Source organism: Oryx dammah, unplaced genomic scaffold (assembly GCF_014754425.2).
Source record: "Oryx dammah isolate SB20612 unplaced genomic scaffold, SCBI_Odam_1.1 HiC_scaffold_2, whole genome shotgun sequence".
NCBI lineage: Eukaryota > Metazoa > Chordata > Mammalia > Artiodactyla > Bovidae > Oryx > Oryx dammah.
This window is the reverse complement of record NW_024070186.1, coordinates 57,033,965-57,049,187: the sequence shown is the minus strand read 5'-3', so window position 1 is coordinate 57,049,187 and position 15,223 is coordinate 57,033,965. Positions and strand designations below refer to the sequence as shown.

At 36.1% G+C, this 15,223-nt stretch overlaps 1 protein-coding gene across 4 annotated transcripts in view; it reads left to right on the top strand.

Annotated features, from left to right (window-relative positions):
- Nucleotides 1-15,223, top strand: part of ZBBX (zinc finger B-box domain containing) — a 121,388-nt gene that overhangs the window by 25,685 nt on the left and 80,480 nt on the right. For 3 of the 4 annotated variants that reach the window (XM_040248246.1, XM_040248255.1, XM_040248240.1), the window contains exons 6-8: nt 267-315; nt 1,199-1,308; nt 7,512-7,607. In XM_040248246.1, coding sequence (XP_040104180.1) covers nt 267-315; nt 1,199-1,308; nt 7,512-7,607 — 255 coding nt within the window. The remainder of the gene's footprint in view (nt 1-266; nt 316-1,198; nt 1,309-7,511; nt 7,608-15,223) is intronic. The other variant, XM_040248262.1, reaches the window with a different exon arrangement.

The window sequence follows — 15,223 nt, the reverse complement described above, 5'->3', positions numbered from 1 at the left end:
TAACTTTTGTTTAAAGATAATTTATGACATTTTCTTCTGAAGATTGGCTAATATATGTTTCAAAAATATATTTTCCTTTTGTGAATTTTCTCTTGATTTAATTGAAAGCTCTATATTTGCAGTAAAGATGATCTCCTATTATATTATTCTTTGAAAATGTTTGTTTTGTTCAAGATGCAGCAAAATGTTATGGTTTTATAGTACTTTTGTTAGTCACTTAAACTTTGAGTTTTACCTGAAAAATAGTATCTATTTTGTTAATACAGTTTTCTGCTGGAAAAGTGAAATTAAAATTACTGAAGGAGCAACTTCAAGGTAAACAGTTTACACTGTATTATTAGGTATTATAGATATAATTATTTTTTTAACCTTTGAATTACATAGAAAGTTGGAGTTCTAAGACTATTCATGCAGCATAATGACTCTAAACCCCAAAATGTTGACTCTTTATCTGTGATATTCAAAATATATTTTATCTGTGTTTTGGGGAAGGGCACTTATTTTATATCAAAAATCAACTTAGGATATGACTATAATAATAGTATTTTTGAAAGATGAGGACTTACATAGCATTGTTCCTTAAACTTTATTAATATAATATCTTAAACAGGAATAAAATTCTAGCAGTATAAAATTATAAATTGAAATGTTACTCTAGGAAATTAAAAGAACGTTGAAAATTGCTTTTTAAAAAGAATTTAAAAATAGCAAAAACAAATTTTGAATTTATGGTAATTCTAAAAGAAATGAGATTTTTAATATAGAGCATAAACATTTAATTTGAAAAATTAAGATGATTTGATAGAATATGTTCTAGAAATACCTATAACATTTATTATAGAAGTTGTTCGGTATTGGCTTCAGTTTCATCCAGAAATGGGACAGAACGCTATGGGAATTCTATCCAAAGCACAGTTTTTAACATTCTGTAATTTTATGTGTCTGGTTCAATTGAGCTTACAGCAGAATGTATATGGGTAGATGTTTGTAGCCCTGTGGTCACAGGGGGTGGGAGGGAGATTGTGGGCTCCCCAGTCTACTGGGGAGATTAGACTTGGCTACATGCCATTCTTATTGGGCACCTGATATGTATACACTATTTGAGAATATAGAAGTGTGCATAATTCCCTTACTTTATCAATCAAAAACTGAACATTGTATTTTAATGTGATTGGTCTTTGTTTATTTTTCCTTTCAGGACCAGTGAAACAACCACTAAATTATAAAATGGCAAATTCCTCTGAAAGTGACAAACCCAAGATAAAAGGGAAGGTTTGTGGGCAGTGTGAGAACAAAGCTGCTCTGCTAGTACGTACACTGGGATAAAATCTTGGAGCAGAACTCTCACATGGGCTTATACACTTGTCCCGACTTAAGTTGCTTTGGTAGCCACGCACTTTTCCTTCATGAGCCTTGCTAAAAGTAAATTGTGCAGGCTGCTGGGAAAGGCCAGTGCTAAATGATGCACTGAATCTCAGCTTCTCATTCCTGTTTAAGAACATGACCTAACTCTTGTCCTTTCTCCCTTGAATCATGCCTATCAGCACACAAATATGCTGCATTATTTCCCAAACCAAAGAAGAAATTCTTCTTTCATCCCCAGATCTCCTCTTGCATCCCTTTCAGTAACACTCCGGAAGAGTTGTCTGCACTTACTATCATTGTATTCTCTCCTCCCATTCTTTTCTTAAAAATTGAGTTACAATTTACCTACTGTGAAATGGGTAGATCTTAAATGTATATGTCCCCATCAAGGAAATATAATACCCAGAAGTTTCCTTTGTACCTTTTCCAATTAATTCCCTTTACAAAGCCAACTACAATTTTGATTTTTAGCAGTATACCTTTAGTGGTGCTAAACTTATTCTTGGAATTTATATAAATGGAATGATATGGTATATTTTTTCTGTGTAAGGCTTTGTTTTTTTTTTTTTTTTTTTTGGATTCTTGACCCCTGAGTTTTGGAGTGCCACAGGGCTTAGTCCTCAACCTCTTCTGTAGTCTATTTATGTGGTTCTTTAGCCATTAAGTCATGTCTGACTCTTTAGCGACCTAGTCCATGGGACTTTCCAAGCTAGAATATTACAGGGGTTGCCATTTCCTTCTCCAGGGGATCTTCCTGACCCAGAGATCAAACTTGTGTCTCTTGCATTGACAGCCAGATTCTTTACTACTGAGGCAGCAGGGAAGCCAGTCTATCTGTACTTACTGTTTGAATAGTTTCATCTACTCTCTTGGCTTTAAAGACCATCTCTATTTTGATGGTTCCCAAACTTATTAACACATCTCTAATTAATATTTCCCCCCTGAACTTTCAACTCAGATACTTGGATGGCTAACAAAAATCACTAATTTAACATGTTCAAAACTCAACTCTTCAGATCTCCCCAACAAATTTTTTCCTTACCAAGGTCTCATATCACTAAAGGTCAATTCAGACTACAGCCTTTTATAAAACAGAAACAGCTGAGTTGTACTGTCTAATTCTGTGAAGCTGCCTTATTTATCAGTGCCACATTTATCACTCTTTAGTGTATGTTTATTTTCTGTTTACCTACGATGTAAACTTCATGAGCGTACGGACTTTAGTTTTCTTCACTGCTCTGTGCCCACCACCTAGAATTATGCCTGCAATTTACTAGGTACTCAGCCCACACTTGTTGAATGTGTTTATTTCTTTAGGGTTTCCCCAGTGGCTCAAAGGGTAAAGAATCCACTTTAATTCAGAAGACATAGGAGATGTGGGCTCAGTCCCTGGGTTGGAAAGATCCCCTGGAGGAGGAAATGGCAATACATTCCAGTATTTTTGCTTGAAAAATTCCATGGACAGAGGAGCCTGGCAGGCTATAGTCCATGGGCCCACAAAGAGTTGGACACGACTGAGTGACTAAGCACAACACACAAGCACACACGTTTCTTTAGAACGTTTCTGTTATTGAAAACGTTGTTATCATTGAAGCTAACTGAAAGAAAGATATCCAATATCTTTTGCAATTAAAATATCACACACACTTTGGAAGAATGCACTCCAAAGAATGCAATGGTTATAACTAATATTTGTGGGTTACTATAACTAATATTTATTATAATTTCAGAGAATTTAGCTGTAATCACTTCTGATTTAAGATTGTATTACTGGCCTTACTTCATGGGAATTTTAACTGAACTCAGAGATTTAGAATTCTTTCTAGTAAAGAGCTAATAATACTAAATGTAAAACCTTGGCTGTTGGTATAATGCTGTTACTATTATATAATACTTCTTTTCTTCTTCCTGATGTAATGGTGGACAATAATTTGAGGAATTTTAGAAAGTTATACCTACCCAGAAATGTTTAGAAAATATAAGCCAGTGCTAATATTCCTGAGACTTGAAATATGAAAGCTAAAAGGGACTTAAGGGCAGAACTGAATTGTTTGAATCCACTGTTCATGATCTGAAAATCATTTGGCTTAGGAGCTGAGTCAATATTTCTTATGACTCCTTTTCTATGTTGAACACTGTATAAAGACCATGGAATCTGAAAAAAATGGCACATGTAGATAAGACTTGACTTGGAAATAAAAAATCTGTTTTTCCAGGGAGAAGGAAAAGCAAGCAAAGGACATTCCGGACAGTATACATGGCACCTGTTTTGGCTGGGAAGCAGATGAGAGTGGCAGTGTACAGTGATTATAAAACTGATCTGCCTGAAAACTGTTGTAAATAGAAGCCAGGATTTAGGCTCTAACTTAAGAAAGGATATTGTTTGATTTTAAATGAAAATAACATCCCATCATACTTTTTAAAGCACAATGTTATTATTATTATTATTTTTTAATTTCAAGCTTGGCAAATGTAATGAACTCTGTAGTGTTGAATTCTAAGGTTACCTTATGTTCTTAGCTTCCATCATTCTAGATGGTCATGCTGATTGGATAATCAGAGTCAATCTCTCTCTATCTTATGGCATGACCTTCATCAGGGAAGATCGTATAGGGATGGGAGGTAGGGATTAAGAGCTTGCCTTTTGGAGGCTGGCATTTCAACTTTACCTGTTGTTAGCTCTGTGACCTTTAGCAAATGACTTAATTCTTTTATATTTCTGTTTTCTCATTTGTAAAATGGGATAAAATGGATAACAGTAGTCTAGACCTCAGAGTTATTGAAGAGAGTGGTTAATGCATGTGAAGTATGTAGCATTATGCCTAGCACATTAAGAGAAGGTAGTAAATTGTATGCCTTTTTTGTTGGCACATTATATATATATTGTCTTCATATATATTGGTGGTAAAAATAAACCCCTCAATTTGCAGATTTCTTATTTTAAAAGAAATTCCAGAGGCTTTTGGCTGTTTCTTTATGGCAAAAGGGAAATGGATAGTTGAAAATTACTTATTAATTTGACAAATGTGGATAATTTAATTAAACTCAGATGGACCTTGAAGTCACAGCATAACTGACCCAGCCTTGATCAAATTAAAAAGTGATATGCTAGAACTGCACTTGGGTATTCCATCATTGACGAATCATCTGTGGTGGAATGAAGTCCTTATCTGTGTTTTTGCCAGCTATACAAACTGCCTAAAAAGATTTTCCAGTTGTTGGTCATTTTCCCCCATTTTAAAATCCATTATGGATTTAAGTCCATTATTTTAAATCCATTAAATCCATTTTTTAAAATCCAAATATGCTTTTATAACAAAATATATAAGCTTGCTCTGTGACTCCAGCTTTGATCTTCCAGTACAATATCCCTTTGGTTACTTTCATTAAAAATCTATTGTTAGCAAATATTTGGCCTAGAATTATATGCTCAAGGCTTCCCTTGTGGCTCAGATGGTAAAGAGTCTGCCTGCAATGCAGGAGACCCGGGTTTGATCCCTGAGTTGGGAAGATCCCTGGAGAAGGAAATGGCAACCCAGTTAAGTACTCTTGCCTGGAAAATCCCATGGGTGGAGGAGTCTGGCAGGCTACAGTCCATGGGGTCGCAAAGAGTTGGACATGATTGAGCAACTTCACTTTCACTGTATGCTCAGACTGACACTCAGTCATCTATATTACTTTGCAAAAATGGTGCCCAATATTTATGAGACGGTCATTAAAATATCAGCTGGTATGTTAGTAGAATACATTTGAAACCATTAATACAATACTACTTCCATATGTGTATGTGAAATTATAGCTTTTAATTTTGTACTTAAAAATTATGTATTTAGTTGTTTGTAACTTCATTTATTTGAGACTATAGCTATTGAAACAAGAGTTGACAAGCTATAACCATTTCCTGTACCGGGGATAGTACTTATTTTTCTTCCACTAAAATTATAAATCCAATTTTGTGTAGCTATAATCACACTTGACAAATACACTTGAGTTTTGATAAATACTAGACCATGCCATCATTTTACATATTGGATTTATTTTATTGCAGATTTTATCAAGGTTTTCCCATAAATGATTAGTACTGCAATCATTGGTCAATGATGAATCATTAGTAATGTGGGTATGGGTAAGAGTTTAAGTTTTAAGTCAGACCCTGGGGTTGAAATCCTGGCTCCATTAGCTGTATGATTGGACAAATTCTCAGTCATTATGTTCCTTTGTTGCCTCATCTTCACAATGGAGGTACAATGGTTATGCCAGCCTTATGGGGTTCTTGTTAAAATTAAATGAGATGGAACACATGAAGCCCTTAGAACAATCAGTAAGTGCTCCCCGAATGCTGTGAATATTGTTATTTGATTTGACTCTTCCTTTTTAGTTTCATTTTAGTTACATAAAATTAGTTACTCTTTTAACATTTTTTGGGTAGTTTTCCTAACCATTTCATGTTTAATAAACATGGCTACATTATTGTAGGTAACTGCATCATCATATGGGAATTTGCAATACAATTTTAAAAAATTAATGGACTCTTTTTGAGTTTTATTTATTTTTCATTGAGGTATAGTTGATTTACAATGTTGTGTTAGTTTCAGGTATACAGCAAAGTGATTTAAATATATGTATATATATACATTTAGTTATATATGTATATATATTTTTTTCAGATTTTTTCCCTTTATAGGTTATTAAAAATACTGAGTATAATTCCCTGTCTATACAGTAGGTCCTTGTTGGTTATCTAGTTTATATATGGCAGTGTGTGTCTGTTAGTACCAAGCTCCTAATTTAACCTCTCACCTTCTCCTAAGTTTAGTCTACTTTTTTTCATCCATACACTCTAACCTCTCTTTACTCACAGTGTGGTCTGCATCCAACAGCTGGTGGACATCACCTGGGAGCTTGTTAGAATGCGGGATCCCAATCCCGTTCAGACTTCCCAAACCAGAGTGTGCACTGTAGCTAATTCCCAGGAGACTCATACACGTGGTTTGAGAAGCGTCACTGCTGAACTGCACGTCAGGCTACCACTGAGCCGAACGAGGCAGAAGACGCTGATCTGTCCCTCCCCAGTCTGCTTCAGCTGCTTTATGCTTATTGTACCCTGATACAATGAGAGAAGAAGGAGGGCAGCAGATTGGTGGGCATCCTAAAGGGGGAGGCGATGAAAGAAAGCTGAAGGGAGTGTGAGCTTCTTGACACAGGCTTCCTGACTACCTCCAACTCTCGCACTTTCTTATTTGTGCTGTCAGTTGTTCTCAACCTAGGCCAAACTCAAGGAAACGAGGGCTATTAGCCATTTGCACTTTTTTTTTTTTTTATCACACTGTAAGAGGTGTTGGGGTGCCTGTACATCTACACAGTAGTAATTACTCTTGCAGTAAAAATGTCATTTTCTTTCTTCACTTTCACTCTTGCTCAGCACCATCATAGGTAGAAGTATATCACATTTTCCGACTTGTCCACAAATTAAAAAAATTACATTTTAACAGCATATAGCATTTGCTAGACAAATACACATTTGTGCATAATCATTTCATCAGGCATAAGCATTGCTGACATGTTTTTTTCTTGTACTTTTTTTTTTTCCTTTGAGGAATCTTCTAAATATGCTTTTAAATATCACATTTTGAGAATCACCAGTGAAGCAGTGCCATTCAAAGAAGTCTGTGGGAATTTTTGGAAACAAGTAATATATGCATCCTTTGAAACAAATTATGTCATGTAAATCCATACAGAAAGATAAAAGAACTCATGATGAAGTAGTTTCTCAGAGATAACACTTAATTTTTACCGGTTAAGAAATTTGATCTGAGTTGCTGGGTTTTAAAAATTGTACTAACACTTAATTTTTACCAGGTTAAATTTGATCTGAGGTTGCTGGGTTTTAAAAATTGTACATACATACATGCAACTAGCACTGAAGCCTACTTGCAGCTGTTATATTTATTTTGTCATGAGAATTGTTAAAGTTTTCAAGTTAATTTTTTTCAGTTACATCTTAACTGGCACAAATGTTGTCCTATTTTCTTGGGCTTCTCAATTTCTTGGTGTGTAATTGGATAAATAAGCAATTAGTTCTTTACGCATATGTTTTCTCAAAGTCATATTTTATGAGACTGTATGATTTTTCAATATCTTTTAAGGTATGCCTTGAATGTGGAGAAGATTATTGTTCAGGATGCTTTGCTAAAATCCACCAGAAGGGGGCACTAAAACTCCATAGAACAACTCTTTTGCAGGTATGCCATCTTAAAACGCTCTACTTGTGGTGTGTTTATAAAATGTTTCAACAGGAAGACGTTTAAGACCTGTTTAATTATCTAGAATTTAGGATGATTTGCATTAATTTCTAAAATTCTATTATGTACAGTCTTTACATGTAACTTAAAATTACTTGACAACGGTAATCTGGATTTTATTTTGCTGTTTAAACTGTTCTTTAATATAGCTCCTGAAACACTTAGCTTGATTAGAATTTTTACATTAGGCATTCTAACTGTGAACTTGACATTTAAAACTTAGACAATATTTGTTTCTATTGTGGTTTCAAATGAACACATGATTTGTTTTAAGTATTATTTCTATCTAGTTTATAAATAGAAATCTCTTGCTTTCTTCTCATGTTTATTTTAAAAAAATAGCCTTTTATTTGTCTTCCTTCATTGTTGTTTAAATAAGCTTATTTCTCATGTTTTTACTTTTCCTCCTACATATCACCAGCATTTATTATCCTTATGTAATCTTTTTTTTTTTTAAATGCTTAAACTCAAACCCTGTCAGATGGCTTTAAGTTTCTAATACTTAATAAATATGGCTAAATATAGACTTAACATTTTATGCCAGATACATTTGATGATGCACTGGTTTGTCATAGATTTCACTTACTGTACAGAGTCAGTGCTAAGCAGTGACCCTACACAGATGAATATTAGTAGGATCCTGCTCCTAAGGACCTGGAGATAAAAGTGAGAACCCAGGACCTTGGGGTTAAGGGATTTAATATTATCTTGTATATTTTATGACTGTGTCTATATTTGGAAAGGTCACTGGTAGACTTCAATCATTACATGTTGTTCAACATATATAAATATCAGTAGCTCTCACAGATGCTGAAGACGCGAGTCATAACGGGCACAAAGCATAACACTGACCTTCCTTTTATCAGTATTTACCAAAGTCAGTTACTTATTTACTTTTGAGTTTAGAGCCTTCTGGTAGAAGTGATAGAGGGAAAACAAAAATCCACTGTCTATTCCCCTGCCTCAGGAGGTATCGTACAACTGGACAGTTATAGGAAATTAAAATGAATGTACATAAAAGTGAGTGTAATAGTTAATCATATATAATTTAACTAAAGGCACTCCACTGTGAGGGTAAGAAGTATAATCACCCCACTGTGAATTCACATTAGAATTTTCCATTCAGCGATTTATTCAGCATATTTTCCTAATTGTCGGTCAGTAGATTTAGGCGCTGTGCTATCTGTACTGAGTTATCAGTTCACTTCAGTTCAGTCCTCAGTCATGTCCAACTCTTTGTGACCCTATGGACTAAAATCAGCCAGGCTCCTCTGTCCATGGGATTTTTCAGGCAAGAATACTGGGCTGCGTTGCATTTTTCTCTTCCAGGGAATCTTCCTGATCCAGGAATCAACCCCCCATCTTGTCTCTTGTGTCTCCTGCATCGGCAGGCAGATTTTTTACCACTAGCGCCACCCGGGAAGCCCTTCTTGCCTTTAATCAATCGTCCCATTGACTATCTGTCATTTTCTTACTATTTCTGTACATTGTTTAGTCCTTCGATTTTTTTTTTTTTCTGTCATCTTGCTTTATTTTCTCCTTGTTTGCATCATTCTTCCCTGTGCATTAAGGTAATGTTCTTGATGCTGTTATATGTTGACCTGATGGTCAATGTTAAGCAGTGAGTATATATCTCTTGCTGCTTGGTGGTTTAGTCATATTGATCAGCCATAGTATTTTTAGTTCTTCACCATTTTTGGTAAAAGTCATGAGACTCTTTTTGGTCACCTGTAATTCACATACTATTGCACATCAACTGTATCTTAATTTAAAAATATACATATTGTGGAAACAAAGAAAAAGAAGTAATGATATTTTTTTCATTGATGTTGAATTCATACCTAATCTGAGAATATATCTGAATATTAAGCAATACTATATAAAAAGTGAACATTCTAGGCTAATGGCCGCTGTACTTTATATTATTTAACCTATGCTGGCATTTAAGAATGACCTGTTTTGAGTGCTGTAAACCATTTCAACCCCATCCTACAGATCAGTGAGTCTTTACAAAGTTAACAGTCAGTAGGGTCCATTTTGTTCTGGCATATCTTGTTTCATTTAAGAGATAAATCCCTAAAAAATATCGAAGGCAAACTACTACCATTTCCATGTTGAATAAAATAATTTCAAAGGGTCTGTCTTTTGATTTACGATTGATTTATCCTTAGAAGTGATTTCAGCATAAGTTTATTTATTTTTTAACCTTCTCCAAACCTCTGTGAAATAGTTAATTATCTGCAAAACAATGTGTAAATGCATAGAACTACTGAGGATGAAAATTCTACTTCTATATTTAGAATAAATTTTCAACAATAAAGGTTGGAATGAAAGATTTTTTTCTACTGGGAAAGCCTCACATGGTGAAAAATAAGGTCTTAATATATCAGAAATTTGTATTTCCTTTTAACAACAAAAGATCAAGCAGAAGAGAACAAGGTTAATTAGAAATAAAGGAAAATAGGGGGCAAAACAGATGAAAGGCATTTCGTTTTGAAGTATGACATGCACAAAGGGAGGCTGGATTGAGTAAATCATTACTATACTCTGGTATGTATATTTAAAAAATTGGAATGGAGATTTTCTTAACCAGAGGAGAAACCTTGGGAAGAGACTTGGTTAGTAATGAGACAAGAGATAATTGAAGTAGAATTTCCATGTTTTCTAGTATGAAGCATTTATGTTCATCCTTTTTATCTACAAGATAAGGTATGCCTATATAAATATGGATTATAAGTGGGAATATTTGTTCGTTTGAACATACTTACAGGAGAATAATTAGTTAGAACCTTAGTTATCATCAGAATACTATATGTTTTCTGACTTAGTGGTAGAGTGTTTTCTTTCATTTGACAGTGACCAGTATCAGCGTTTAGATTCACACTATCATTATTTGTTAACATTTAGAATAATACAGTATTTTTCGACCATAGCTAGTCATTTAGATAATAACATGGTTACTTGCTTAATGATCTTAAGGTACCGATTTTAAATGCTACGTGCAGACATACTGTAGATGCTATGTTGTGACACCCAGATCCTCCTCTTTAGAACTGAGAAGCTCACTTCCCTAACCTCCTGGAATGCTGTCTACAGGTAGATCATAGCAGAGTTTCTTCCCAGGAATTGCCTATGCCCAAAGAGAACTGCTGAGCTTCTCTTGTGGTTCAGCTTGTAAAGAATCCACCTTCAGTGAGGGAGACATGGGTTTGATCCTTGGGTTGAGAAGATCCTCTGGAGAAGGGAAAGGCTACCCATGCCAATATTCTGGCCTGGAGAATTCCATAGACTGTATAGTCCTTGGGGTCTCCAAGAGTTGGACACGACTGAGCGACTTTCACACAAAGAGAACAGCCACCTCCAAATTTACACTCCATTTCTGGAGGCAGCCCATCCTCTGGTCAAATATCTGGTTTAGGTTAGGGCACAAATTCTCAGAAACCCATTGCCTCAATTGAGGACGACTCAGATGGACTATTACAGCTCCTCTTTGGGAGTTGACAACTGCATCAAATTCAGCTTTCCTCTTTGCCCAGTTCTGCTATCTCTACTCTCCCACAGCCCACAGGCATCATTCTCAGAGCCCACCCCATTAGAAGTCAGGCAGGTAAATCTCAGAATTTGTTTCTTGGTGAACCTGATCTGTGACACTATGTAATGTAGAGTCAGATTATAGATGCTTGTTGGCCAATTTTAGAATGTATTGAAATTTTTGAAGAGCAATTTATCACATCTCTTTCTTCACTTTCCAGGTTTTAAACCAATTGAGAAATAGGTACTAGAGTCAGAAGGTATAAATCAGATGGTATAAATCAAAATATCAGTTCTATTATTGATACAATCAGAATTAGTGGTTGTAGCATGGGTGTTTGGATGCTTCCTGAAATTTAACTTTTTGTCCCTTCTCCCAGCCCTCATATGGTAGACATTTCCTTTTGGCAGGGCAGGCTCAGTCTCTAAGCTCTACTGTTTGTGACCCCATGGACTGTAGCCCACCTGGCTCTTGTGTCCATGGGATTCTTCAGGCAACGTTACTGGAGTGTGTTGCCATTTCCTCCTCCAGGGGATCGTCTCCACCCTGGGATCGAAACTAGGTCTCTATTGGCAGGCGGATTCATTACCACTGTGCCACCAGGGAAGGTGGCACAGCAGGATTCACCCAGAAAAAGCTCTTAGTGGAAATCTAGATTGGAAAACATCTTTCTCAGGGCAGGCAGCCCTTGGAGAAACCAGGATAGGCAGAGGTGAGCATGCTCTCTTTTTCTTCCCAAAGTCTCATGGACAAGAATAGAAATAGAAGGATGGGGAGTACATGTTCCCTCAAATTAAAGTCCGGGTAATGTCAATATCTTGACATTATATAGCAATATATAAATTTGCTATTTATGACTATAGTTAGCACTATACAAAAGAAAAAAATATTTAGAATATATATATATAAACAACCGAGTATTAGCTCAGTTTTTCTTTTCCTTCTTAAATATGAATAATTCCATATAATTTTGAACCTCTGTCAAAGGAGTTTTTAAACTTTTCTTATTGACCATTTTCTCCTCTATATCTTCTGATAAATTTCAGATCTTCTAAGGAGAGGAACTATTTCTGTCTTGTTCATCACTGTATTCTTAGTGCTTAACATCATAGCTGGCATGTAAAAATCACATTTTTGAGTGAAAGAAAACATGAATAAATCCTGATGGATACAGTCAAGCTCATGAAATAATTTAAGACTACATTTTAAGTGGCACAGTTTCTTTTTCTCTCAATTTTGAAAACCAAAAATTGCATAATTAATTACCTGGTACATTAGTAAGTTATGTTGGTGAAGGGTTAAGAAAAGCCTTGCCTCTTGTGTCTGAGATTTGACCTTTAGTTACCTTTCTAGCTCTTCCTCCCCACCCCGCCCCGGGAAACAGATAAAAGTCTTAATATCAACTATGTTTCTAGACCATATATTCATAAAATGACTCTGGGTTGGCAGATTGCCTCTAACAGGAGGGCCGTAGTTATTAATACCTGAGGCAAGCCACAGCTCTCCCAGTGCAGTGGGGAGCTATGCAACTGAAGGCTTCAGAACCGTCAGAATGGGAGGGCTGTCCCTCACCTCTCTGAAGGGTACTTCTGCATGAGCTGTTGCAGGACTTCCACCAAAAAATAACAGCTGATGACCACCTGGTGAGTCTGAAAGTTTAATTTACTCAGGTAGACTCCAGGAAGGATGGTCAATTAAGTGTTTGATTAACTGAAATTTTAGAAAACGGAATGCTATTATACCCAAAAGAGAAATAAAGGACACATATATAGACATCACTGACAAGAATTTGTTAAAAAAAGTTTTTATTAGGAAGTAACTCACGTACTCTACAACTCCATGTGAAATTTGCCATTCAATGGATTTTAGTATATTCGTGGATTTGTGGTCTTTGATGACTAGCTGCTTTTCAGGTTTTATGTATGTTGTGGCATGTATTAGCACTTCACTTATTTATGGCCAAATAACATTCCATTGTATGGATATACCACATTTTGTTTATCCATTCATCATTTGATGGGCATGTAGCTATTTCCACCTTTTGGCCATTATGAATAATGCTGCTGTGAATATTTATGTACAGGTTTTCATGGGGATATGTTTTAATTTCTTATTGCTATATCTCTAGTATGGGATTTCTGGGTTGTAAGATAACTCTAATCTTTAATTGAGGAATGGCCAGAGAGTGACTGCTCCATTTTATACTCACATCAACAGAGTATGGAAGTTCTGATTTCTCTATGCCCTAGCCAACACTTACCTCTGACTTTTTGATTCTAGTAGCCTAGTGGGCATGAAGTAGTATCTCACTGTGGTTTTCATTTGCATTTCCCCCAATTACTAATTATGTTGAACATCTTTTCATGTGTGATGGCATCTCACTCCAGTACTCTTGCCTGGAAAACCCTATGGATGGAGGAGCCTGGTAGGCTGCAGTCCATGGGGTTGCGAAGAGTCGGACACGACTGAGCAACTTCACTTTCACTTTTCACTTTCATGCATTGGAGAAGGAAATGGCAACCCGCTCCAGTGTTCTTGCCTGGAGAATCCCAGGGACGGGGGAGCCTGGTGGGCTGCTGACTATGGGGTAGCACAGAGTTGGACATGACTGAAGCGACTTAGTAGCAGCAGCAGCAGCAGCAGCAGCAGCAGGGTCATTTTATATCTTCCTTGGAGAAATGTTGATAAAGATTTTTGTGAAGACGGTTTCAGAATACAGGGCATGTTTTAAATATGGGTACATTTTAATACCCTCTACCTCAGTGAAGTTGTATCTGTGATGATGATATTTTTAGATGCCATACTAAGAAAAGCTAGGGAAAGGGAAGAGACTAAATTTGAAAGGGGTGTGAAAAGTGAGAGTAGGACTTCTGCTATCACTAGTGAAGAATTGGAAGAACATGAGTGGTTCAGAGAGTATGTTACAGAATAAAGTGACAGAGTAACAGATGCAGTGGAGAAGAAAGAAGCAGTGGGAAGGTTTAGTGCAGTGATGGCCCAAAGCCATCTCGGGAAATGAGGGTGTCTCTGTAATATTTAGGCTAAAAGAATCTGTAAGATAAAACTCATATATGCAAGCTCAGGAACTTACAAAAATATTGGGAGGATCAGATTAATGACAACAAATATGAAAGTATCCTGTTCATAGGAGGTGCTCCACACATTGGGTTTTATTAGTCAGGATATAGTATTTAAAGAAATTCAATGTTAATTGTTAGACCATCCAAATTTAGAATCTAGGAAACAAGGCATATTAATGCTAATGAGTCAAAAGAGGGATAGTTTGAGGGACATTTTCAAAAGTATTAGAGTAATATATATCTTGGAAGACTTTTGTGGAAATACAGTGAGGTAAAATTTTAGAGAAATACAGACTTCCTCCATATCCAAACAGAAAATAGAGGGGGCAGTAAAGATCATTAATCTGAGAACCCATGACTTACCAATAGAATATGACAAAGGTGAAGGGGTTTTGCAAACATAATTATGGTTCCAGATAAGTTGATTTTGAGTTATAAAAAGAGAGTTGATTTTGGATGAACCTAACTTGGTCAGATGAAAGTCCTTAAAAGGGAAACTAAGGGCCTTCCTAAGTCAGAGTGATCCTCTTGTTGTTCTTAAAGAATAACTTGCCCTGGAGTGAGAGGGTCTGGGAGAGGCCTCTCCCAGTGACAAAGTATGGGCAGCCTCTATGAGCTGACAGTAGCCAGCCAGAAAATGGAACCTCAGTCCTGTAGCCTCAGGAACTGAATTCTGCCAACAACCTTGTAAGCTCAGAAGAGAACCCTAGACTCAGGAAGGAATGTGTCCTGGCCCACCCCTTGACTGCTGTCTTTTGAGACCCTGAGCAGAGCATCCAGTTAAGCTGGACTTAGACTCTGACCTATGGAACCCATGAGATAATAAATGTGTGTTGTTTTTTAAAAAAATCATTAGTCTAATCATATGTCTGAACCTTTAGTCAATCACAGTGATGCTCATTATTTGAGGAGTCTTTATAATTTGCAAGTACTACTTATATTGT